At 40.0% G+C, this 11,014-nt stretch overlaps 1 protein-coding gene across 2 annotated transcripts; it reads right to left on the bottom strand.

Moving 5' to 3' along the window:
* Positions 1 to 1,741: 1,741 nt before the first annotated feature.
* fbxl5 (F-box and leucine-rich repeat protein 5) lies at positions 1,742 to 10,000 on the bottom strand. 2 transcript variants are annotated; one of them, XM_050055041.1, is made up of 11 exons: positions 9,867 to 10,000; positions 8,236 to 8,451; positions 7,311 to 7,406; positions 6,899 to 7,094; positions 6,157 to 6,360; positions 5,906 to 6,031; positions 5,251 to 5,405; positions 5,081 to 5,163; positions 4,234 to 4,965; positions 3,493 to 3,641; positions 1,742 to 2,833 (listed from the first exon to the last, which is right to left on the bottom strand). In XM_050055041.1, exons 1-11 carry the CDS (start codon positions 9,948 to 9,950, stop codon positions 2,757 to 2,759), a joined length of 2,118 nt encoding a protein of 705 aa, XP_049910998.1. In that variant the 5' UTR covers positions 9,951 to 10,000; the 3' UTR covers positions 1,742 to 2,756. The 2 variants fall into 2 exon arrangements, with proteins under 2 accessions (XP_049910998.1, XP_049910999.1); XM_050055042.1 differs by having other exon boundaries at positions 6,175 to 6,360.
* Positions 10,001 to 11,014: the final 1,014 nt, after the last annotated feature.

Here is an 11,014-nt window from a genome sequence, read left to right as displayed (position 1 = left end):
CCAATTTAACGAAAACTGAAATTTAAAAAATAAAAAAATAAAATGGGGGTTATGGACAAATTTGCCCAAATGATTATTGTAACATAAAACATTGTTTTTGTTGGTTCCACTTACTTGATCTGCCTGATGTTTTTTGCATTTTGGAAATTAATTAAAAACAAAAAAAGATGTTAGCAATGCAACATCAGAAAAAAGGATTCCTAGAATTCCACTTTGCGTGTCCTAAACATTTTAAGACCTCTAAAAGATTGATTTAAGACACTTTAACCATTTAAGGCCTTATTTTTAGATTAATGAATTTAATGCCTTGTAAGACTTCTTGAGTATCCACAATAACCGTGTAGTTAGAATATGTAGAAATGCCTTGCACTAAAATCTAACGCCATTGACAAAAACAGCCTAAAATCTAAAATACAGTAATAAATTAGCACCAACAAGAAGTCTTCCGTAATTAAGTGCTAGCTCAATATTCAGGGCTCACAAAATATGTTTCCTGATAATATTTTTTAAATGTGTTGCCAAGGTTATTAAAGACTATATTATAAACTAAAAAAGCTGAAATTAGGTGTGAAGAAAACATTTTAGTTAACTGAAATAGAAATATAGACTTTAGAAAAAAACTACAACTGAAACAACTTTGTGTACTTGCAAAAGTAACTAAATTAAAATAAGTCTTTAATTTTAGTCTTTGTCAGTTTGGTCGAATTAACAAACACAACAAACATGAGGAGGCATTGGTGCATATGTTTACAGACACTGGAATGTCTACATGGCTGTCAGTCAGCTGCCTTCACAAAGTGTTGTATTTGTACTGTAATACCTATTCTGAACTCCTTAAATCTTACCCCAGACACTTCTCGTCATAATAAAATTAGAATTGCTCGCGCTTGTATGCCCCCGCAAACGTCCAAACTTACATGTAGCCATGACAGTTGACACTGCTTCAAATATGAACGGTGCCATTAAGAAGCTACATATTCTGAAGCACAGATCTGTACAATCAGCACAGTTTCAAGATTTGTGTCACCAATTCAGTATCTTCCCTTCTGTTCCTGAGTGCTGGTTTTGAGTAATAGCCTAAAAAGTGTTTTGGCAGAACAATCTGATGTCACAGGCAAGTTGACAGTTTGTCTTAATTAGCACATGAATTCTTGAGTTATGGCCAAAAATAGGTTTTATGAGGTCACACTAACTTTTGTCCACTAAAATCTTATCAGTTCATTGTTGAGTTCAAGTGGACGTTTCTGCCAAGTTTCAAGAAATTCCTTCAAGGCATTCTGTAGATGGCGCGTTCGTGAGAATGAGAGGCACAAGGTCACAGTGACCTTGACCTTTGACCAGCAAAATCTAATCAGTTCATCCTTGAGTCCAAGTGGATGTTTGTGCCTAATTTGAAGAAATTATCTGGAGTGTGAGATACTAGTTCACGTGAATGGTACAGACAGATGGACAACCCAAACCCAAAAACATAATGCCTTTGGCCATGGCTGGTACCGGTGTAGAGGCATAAAATAAAACTTCTGCTGAAACTAATAAAAATATAAACTAAAACTGAAACACATTTTAAAACAACTAAAAACTTGATCAACAGACTAAACCCACTCTGGAAATGAATTGAAACAAAAACTAATGAAAAGCACAAATCAACTCTAGCTGAGACGCTGAAACGTCACACTTGCAAACTTTTCGATTTCTAAATATCTTAACCATGTTCACAAAGTAATTAAAACAACCAATAACAGACATTTAACCCCAAGATACTTTTATTGTTCTGTTTATGAATTGAACATTTTCAATAGAACTCCTCATGCAAGACTTTGAACAAGGAAATACATCCTGCTGCAGAATGATTAAAGATGAAGTACAATCTATTGAAAATTGACAAAGTAAGCTTCTCCCAATCTGAGGGTAATTATTCTTAATCTCCTTTCAGCTCCTCTAAAAGCCTCATCAGTGCTGGGTGTATCCAGATCCCTCTTATATGAACATTGGTCCGTTTTTTCCCACACTGGCGTGCATGAAGAAAAACTAAAGCTTGTTTTGGTGACTATGAACATCTGGTATCACAAAGTTGGACAAAATGATAAGACTACACTGTAACATCATGTGCCAATCCTTATGTCTGTACATCCTTTACTGGTGACTCTGTAACTTAATGGTTGCTGTGTAAGCATCAAATGGACATCAAAGTGAGGGACGTCCTCCATGTACAGTGGGACTATATTCATTCTGACCTGTAACTGTCAACAACGTGACAGCTTCAGTCTACAGGGGGACCAGCAATGAAATCACATTACCCTCTCAGATAGATGATAAAGCTTGTTTAATTGATGCTGATGATGTCAGTCTACACTATGCTGATTATAGATGGATGAACTAAACACAGCAGGGGGAAGAAGACTTATAAATCAGTATAGTTTTAGTGACAAAGGAAAACTGGTGTAACTACAGAAAACACAAAGTACTTGGTGTTTACTCTTCTCTAGCTTTTTTTTCTTTTTTAATTTTTCAAACCAAAAAAAGGAACCAGAATGTACATTTTCAGACACTTCAAATCCATCATCACTCCTTTACGTTTTCTTTTTCGAAAAGATTATTTCCATTTAATATAGATGGAAAAGGGAAGTAACGGGAGCAAATTTACAGTTTCATCCAGAAACTTTTTGAGTGACACAAAGTACAGCAACCGGTATTCCCAGGATAAAGTGCAATAAAAAGGGAGACGTGAAGTTTAAGGAGAGCGTTGCTTGGCAGGATCACTCTCCAGAGCGACAGCAGGCCCGGAAACCACACTGCAGGTTCTGGCAGCCGCTGGCCGTGTCTGCGTGAGGACCTGGACAGAAACACCACACAATGGTCACCTACTGAACTGCATGACATAGGACATATGAAATTGCTTGTGCATACCCTTACCCACACAATCCAAAGAGTGAATCATTACATTTACATTAAATAAATGAATAAGATGAAGTGAATTCTGACGGCATCGTACTGGCTACTGTAATGCCTACTTACCTTCCACCTTAGTAGGATCTGTAACACTAGGACCCATGCTATGCAGGTGGGGTTAGGAATGTTTGTTACAGTTGCCACAAACTGCATCATGACATATTCACATCCAGCTTAAAGAAACAGCTATCTCCAAAGCACCTTACTTCTGTAACAGAATTAGAAATAACCTGTACAATTCATGTCTATGCTTGTCTATGCTATGTAGCGTTGTAGAGCCACCTGGTGGCTTAATAGCACAACTGCATTGGTGGGGTTTCTCATGCACCGTACATGCCTCAGCAAAGGAAAATACTTGGTGCACGTGAGCAATGATGCTGTCGATATTTCTACATTTAATGCTTTCAAATTATTTTTGCAACTATGGGTAACATGCACTTTGACTGCTAACACTACTGGCATGTAATCTGAAAGTTACTAGCATGTACAGTTTTGTGTTTCAGAGGAAAAATGACCCCTAACATTTTCACTTTTGAGTGTTACCGTTGATGTTGTCGCAGTAATAAAAGTGCTCATCATTGAGGGAAGGACAGGCTGACACCAGCTCCTGCAGCCCCACCTCAGTGATGAAGAGGCAGCCAGACAGGTTGAGATGCTCCAGGAAAGGAAGCCCTCCACGCTGCGACAGAGCCCTGAAACACACACATGGTGCAACCTCATTACAGGTACAGCAACCTGCACACCAGCAGTGAGAATGTATAGATAGACACTGATGATCCAGTCTTAAGCTAATAATGGATGCTGACTACAGCAAATGTAAAGCCTTCATCTAATAATCAGCATTTACTTAATAACTGATGGAAACATAATTTGATGAGTAAACCCGCATTTCTATTTTTATACTGCCATGTGAATAAACATTCACATCTGTCTATCTCACCAAAACTGTGTACATGAGTAAGGCTGCAGGGATAAGGAGTTTGCCAAGATAAGTGGCAGAGTGCTTGCACAATTGACCGCACCCACACAAGCTATTACACCACTTGTTTTCAACTGGCACTGAAAATAACTACATGTGCCACTTCGCTCTAAACATTGTTTTGAAACTGCAACCTGACAAAACGTTGGAATTTTCAGCTGATCAAAGACGACATTCATCGTACTGCATCACATACATTTCTGAAGATACTAACCTCTCATATAAATCCATTTAAAGCCAGGTTTGTTAGGCCGTTTTAAGAGCAAAAGGAGTGTTTTGGAAAAAGAGCAATGTATGATCTTTACCTCAAGCCCAAATCTGTCACTTGGTAACATCCAGAGAGACTGAGAAATTTCAGTGAGCGTTTTGCTGATTGGTCAGTCCTGTTTTCACGCTCCAGGCACTGCAGGCCCCCAAAGGAGGAGCATTTAGTCCGAAACTCTGCAGTGCTGCTTCTGGTGGTGCCTGACTCGCACTGAGGCCCAGTAAAAGTCCTGAGGGCCATGTCACTAGTGCAGCAGGTAGAGTGACCACAAAACATTTCCCCAGACATAGCATACTGCTGATGCAGATAGGAGGCATTTGAGCCAGTCCTGTGCCCACGCCTCCTGCTCCTCCTGCAGCAGCACGAGCCTCCCACGAGCTGTGTCTCTACAAAGCTTTCTGCTTCAGGGAGAGACATCACACCACGACGGCTCCACTCTGCAGCATCCTCAATATCTGCAGGGTCTGAGGGGTCCAGGACCCACACTGACGTGGGGGTGCAGGCAGCGCCCCAACGACCTGTCCCTGTCTTAAAAATGATGGCCTGCCGCTTCCGCACCACTGGATGTAGGCTTCTCTCGTCCATGAGCGTGATGGGTACTGGGGAACTTTTAAGAAGCTTGGCTCGCCGGTCTGAACGTTTGTCAACGCAGGTGGAGGATGTGAGGTCACCCAGCCCGATAGACAGTTTCTTCATGGTGTGATCAGTAATCTTCTCGCACCCTGACAAATCCAGGTGCTCCAGAGAGAGACAAGCTCCAAGAGACGACCAACTGTAAGAGGATAGCAAGGACAATGAGATGAGTTTCCTGTAGTTAAAAAAAGAATGGACCAGGGCTGGCCCTAGGCAAATTATGTAATATTTTAGTAATGACTTTTAATATTTACCTGTCAAATGCACAATCTGTAACATCAGTCTGAGTCAGGTCCAGGTGAGTAATATTGGGACAGAAACTGAGGATCTGGCGCACCTGAAAAGAGGACATGACAGTTCAGACTTGACTCAGTCTTCATTATCGGGTATCGTCAATTTCAGTGTCAAAGTGAGAACTTCATACCATTTTACTCGAGACTGTGGAACTGTAGGCCAGAACAATGGACTTGACAGACGGACCCACAGCTGGCAGGAGGTTCTGGATAATCCCATTCAGAAGCCTCTTCTCTCGCTTAGCAGTGCTTATGGCCAGGGAGCCCTGTGTTTGGCCCGACACATCTTAAAAAGACAATGAACAAGAACATTCTCAGTCTGTACAGAAGTAAGTTTAATCATCACCTGTAACAAATGGACTGCGAGGCACAACCTATGGCTTGCTCTATTTATTTACCTTTTTGCCAGAGTGCAGCTGGAGAAAAAGTGAATTAAGGTGACTGAATTCATGATAACAGCAAGTGAGCAAATTTGGAGTGCCCTGTCTGAGGGTCCTGGGCAAATACATTTGGATTTTCTCACGCTTTACTTTAAATCCACGAGATAATCAAATATTAGAGATGTCAAAACCTCCCAGCCCATGCTTTTTGATACCAGTTTTAAATAAGATATATTTTAGTAGACTTTGAGGTGTCTAATCTGTTTATGACACAAACCTCTTTACATTTGACCAGTGTAAAAATCAGTGGACATTGTAAGGGCACAGTGGTGATTTAAAAGCTTTCCGACATGATCATCTTCAGTTAATAACATTGGCGTGTACTTTGCTTACAACAAAACCTCACCAGACTCATCAACATCAGCATCCTCATCCCATTGCTGATAGGCCTGACCCTCATTCTGCCGACTCTTCACCCACTCCTCATCTGGCTCCTGGTCCAGATCCCCAGGGGGGCCGCTATAATAATCACCTACATTAGAGAGAAAAACATTTATTAGCAGAGGACCACCACTGCATAAATTAATGCAGGTGAAGTATTTTTTTGCAGGGTACATTTAGCTAAGTAAGCAATATTTTGTTCCTTGAGGTAATCACCAGCTGTCAGCAGCCTACCTCTGGCCCAGCGCACAGGGTAGAGGTGCCTCCACAGAGAGCCGGTCTTGGCCAGGTCTGACCAAGAGCTGCACACTTGACTGCAGCGACACAGATCTTCAGGGCCCAAATAGTGGAACAGCCTCAGCATGATTTCTGTGGGAAGCTGGGAAATGTGGGCTGAAGAATTCTTGTTCTTTTCCAGTTCTGAGGAAAGAGGACAAAACAGCTTTATTTGTCACCGACTTAAAAACCGAAATTATCAAATGCATATTTTATAAATGCAATTCGCTTTCCAAGACTATTTATCCTTTAATGAAACTAATGACTTAAGTAGTTTAGCATGGCGCAGCGTAGACATAGACCTTTTTGACATGTCACAATATAAAAGCACAGGTGTTAATGATAAAATTAAAGATGGCCGAAAGCCATTTACCTTGGTTGCCTTAGTTTCAAGGTCCTGCTTTTGTACATATTGTCTCACTGCCACAATGGCGTGGCTTACTGGGACACTTGACTAGGACAGAGCCATTGTTTTTGCTATTATTAACACCTGAGCTTTTTTATGACAAGTTAAAATGTCATCTGTTGGAAAAAAGCTTATTTTACTGCAAGTGCTAGACAATGTTGGGGCTTCAAATATATATTTCTTTATCTATCAACCTTTTCAATTAGTTGTTTACTAATGAGGTCTAGCTTGTTTGCATAAAAAATAGTTACAACACTGGGGAACATGTTCACTAACCATAATCTGTCTTCTCGTGGTCAGCATATTTAAAGGCTTTCTGCAGCTCCTCCGCCTGGCTCCACAAACTGAAGCCCTTCAGCACCTCAGCGGCACAATCCCATTGGTGTTGGTTGCAGTGTTGTGCTATCACCTGTTTCTTGATGTCCTTGAGCTCCTCGTAGGTGAAGTACTGCATAAGCATAGGCTGAAACACCTGCAACGACTCTCCTTGGTTATAAACAGCTTGCAACAGTGTCATTCACAGGGGTATGAGCATACATGTTTTTGAAAATGTTTCCTTAGGGATTATTGTTTATGTCTTTTCCCTTTGTTGTTATGGAACACAATTTAGTCTTACCCATGCTTTAGGGAATCAATTAATCAAAAGATATTTATATTAACAGTAAATAGGAATTTGAACATCTTGTACCTCTTCTTCTTCCTTCATGTGGGGCAGAAAGTCTTGTGTGAAAGCCTCTAGTCTCTCCTTCAGTTGCTGGGCATAGTTAAGCTGCTCATATTCACTCTAAAAACACACAGCAATTATTAATTCATGGGATCTCTTAAACATGTCAGTTGAGACTTCTTCACAATCCTGTCTGCATCATCTAGCACATGTATTTTTTTTATACATGGCACATACAATTCATAGCCTTGTCAGAGTCTCTTTAGGAAATGAGGAAAATTCAAAAAAGGTCATCCAGCTGAACACAAATAACTCAGCACAACATTATTCATATCAGTAGAAACATCTTTCCTCTAGGACAGTTCTCAACCCAAAGATACAGAATGTTCCTTTCTGTTTTACAAACTGTCTGGAGCAGAGCGGAAGTTAAGATTTACACAATTGCATCATTCTGGAAAGCCCATTTTTGGTTGGCCAATGGCTTGAGAGAGAACAATAACTCTTCTATCTTGTTAAGCAGGTCACAAAAACACAACCCCACCTTTCTTATACAAACCAGCGCAATTCTTTCTCAGCTGACCTTTTCCTTATAAATAAATACAATTTCAAGTTGTATCATCACACAATAGTGACAAAAACTTAGAAAAATGGATGCTAAAACTTGTAAAGGGCTTTAAAAAAAAAAGTTGTATTTCAAAAGATACAGATTTATTTCCAATCTATACATTTAACATGTACATATGAAAATAACAACTCTTCTGTTGTTGGTACTGCAATCTGGCTACGTGATATTTATTCTAATGACAGAGTGTTACCCCACCATTGAGCAACAACTATCAGCTAAGCTCTGCAGAGCTCATATATGTGTTCATTTCAAGTAAAGCCTAGGTGCAATCTAGGGCCATGGCAGGACAATAAACTTTTCTATAATGGGTTGATGCATGTTTACCTTGACGTTGTGCAATCCTTTTTCAAAGAGGGACAACATCTCTGAGAGTTTGTTGTCAGAATGCACGTTGTACACAGTGCAGCAGCGCTGTTGCAACAGGCCGATGATGTACTCGTTCTCGATTTGTTCGTGCATCTTGAACTCCTTAAAGGTGGCGCACAGTGACTGAAGAAATGAGCGGAAATCATTGTTGTTGGAGAAGTTGGTTTTTGACAACTGTGGAAATAAAACAAAGAAACAATCATTTATTATAAATTGTAATGACATAAGTGTTTATAGTGATACCCATGTAATAAATAAAATAATTAGCACCTGCTGCAGTGTGACAGAGAATGTAATCTTAGACGGCTAATAACAATACTATACTGCACCATACTGTATTTTAACTTATACTAGATCAGTGCTTCCCAACTGGTCCAGCCCCGGGGTCCAGATTTGTCCCTAGTCATTAGTTCAAGGTCCACACAGTTTAACACCTCAGTATCATACTTGTGTTTGGACATGTTGTCGAGCTAGTTTGCTGTCTCTGTCAAGTAGCTGTCCATTTGTCACTCATGCTACAGCAGGAAACAGCACTTCAAAATAAAAGCTCTGTGCCAGAAAGTCACTGTAAATAAATGGACCTGCGATCCACTTTTGGACCACGACCCACCAGTTGGGAACCACTGTACTAGATTATATTATATTTATATTACTACTATTACATTGAACCTTTGACTATGTCTTGTACCTCACATGTACTTTGGTACATCATACTATACTATGTACACATCGTACACTACATTTCTATTTTACTTTATTAATACAGACAACACTAAGTGATATTACTTAACCACAGCACACATTATTCTACTGTGTTAAGTTTACGTAACACTAGACCAGCTGTTATTAATCATACAGTATAACTTTATCTCATAATTTGCCACTTTAACTTGAATTGCCCTTGTATAATCCTTTTTTTCTACTCTTACAAAAGTTGTACATGGCCTAGCTCTTATTTCATTTACTTATTTTGATTTCTCTGTGTATTTGTACTTCTGTATGTCTTAATGCTGCTGCAACACTTTGACTTTCCACTCAGAGCTTCTGTAACGCTACAGTGTCACGTAGCTCACGTTTGCACAACCGTCGTAATTACATGACGCTATCTACTGTCACTGAGTTTACCTGACTTGTCGAAATTTTAACATACAGCCTGAACGTCTCCAATGTTATAAAACAGTTGATGGAAACATGACAGACTGCTCTGAGATGCTTTAAGAATGTTGCATAACAATGTATCTTGTAAATTGGTTAAGCTAGCTAAAGCAGTTAGCAAGCCTTAGCTGTGTATCGATAACGTTAAATATGTTTTCTTAAAAGTGCAACCCGATACGTTTAAGTGCTGGATAAGCAAACACCTCCATGTTTGGCTAACTTCACGTTTATAAGTCTAACCTCGAAGCTACCAAACGGTCCCAATGTAGTCGTGAGGCGTGATAGTCCATCTGCTTCGACTGACTCAATCGTTACAGAAACAAGCTAACGCTAGCTGGCGTGCTAACTGGCGTTCACTCGTCCGCTGGCCACACGCACTTCATATATTCCTTTATAAGCCACCAAATTGACAACCGACATTCATTTATACACACCTTTTCGCAGTACAGGCCCACCAGCTGCTTCATTCGCCAGTGTGGGCCAGTAAAAACATCCACCTCGTCCGGAAAAGGGGCCATCTTTACACACTGAAGCTCAGTGCGTCATCTGCACAGTCGCAGATACAATCGAACTGTGAGTCTGCGCGTGCGAGCAGCTCATGTGACCGCAGGTGATGAATATGGACGTGTTAGATTTCCTCCGCCTCCACCTGTTTATTTACTGCTGCACTGGGCAGGGATTCAAACATGCAAGCATGCACATATCACATATATATCTTCCTTTCCAATCGCTCCATGTTGGTTTACATGTATAGACAGTGTAGGGGCCCATGGGACAAGGGGCCCTTACAGAGAGCAGGCCCTCCAACAGCATGATGGCCAGAGAACAGGCTCCTGTAACTCATTCAGACTGCCACCTCATTAATATACCCATGTTCCCAGAAGAACTAATGTTTACTGCAAATGTATTATGTTGATCTGTTCTGTACACACGACATCTATTGCACATCTGTCCGTCCTGGAAGAAGGATCCCTCCTTAGTTGCTCTTCCTGAAGTTTCTTAAAGGGTTTTTATGGGGAGTTTGCCCTTATCTGCTGTGAGGGTCCATGCTGTCGTATTCTGTAAAGCTCTCTGAGGCAACTTGTGATTTGTGATACTGGGAATTAAAATCTAATTGAATTCTAATTGAACTGTTATAGATGTGGGCGTAAATGCAAAACCATCTCCATCATAGTTTATTTCTTTTGTGTGAAAGAGTCAGTAGCAATCTACTACTCTCACTCAATTTATTTAATTAATCCATTTTATCTAGTACAATAAAGGACTATGTGTTTCTTAGAAATTAATATTATGTAGGCTATTTATTTTTTTGTCTAAGACTTCCTGTGAAAGTAGTTGGTTGGCTTGTGAATTAAATTTCAAGAACATTTTAACACAATGTTGTTTTCAAAAGATCATATTTGCCTACCATTAGCTATTGGCAGTGGTGACATTTAACTAAGTACATTTGTTAAGTGTACTTAAAGGTTAGAATTACGCCCATTTTCAAAATGCATACATATATACATGTCATTCTAAAACAGCCCCAGGTGAATGCTCAGAGCATATGGGTACATTTTCCGTTTCAGAACTGCGAACACTT

This window comes from Epinephelus moara, chromosome 10 (genome assembly GCF_006386435.1).
Source record: "Epinephelus moara isolate mb chromosome 10, YSFRI_EMoa_1.0, whole genome shotgun sequence".
NCBI lineage: Eukaryota > Metazoa > Chordata > Actinopteri > Perciformes > Serranidae > Epinephelus > Epinephelus moara.
This window is presented reverse-complemented; position numbering and strand designations above follow the sequence as displayed.

What these genes read in the sequence shown, in the direction of transcription:
- fbxl5 (XM_050055041.1), bottom strand. Translation starts at nt 9,950, where the DNA reads ATGGCCCCTTTTCCGGACGAGGTGGATGTTTTTACTGGCCCACACTGG. An exon ending in AGGTAGGCTGCTGACAGCTG is followed by an intron (nt 6,032 to 6,156) that starts GTGATTACCTCA and finishes TCTCTAATGTAG; the next exon opens with GTGATTATTATAGCGGCCCC. An exon ending in TTACTGCGACAACATCAACG is followed by an intron (nt 2,834 to 3,492) that starts GTAACACTCAAA and finishes GTTTCTGTCCAG; the next exon opens with GTCCTCACGCAGACACGGCC.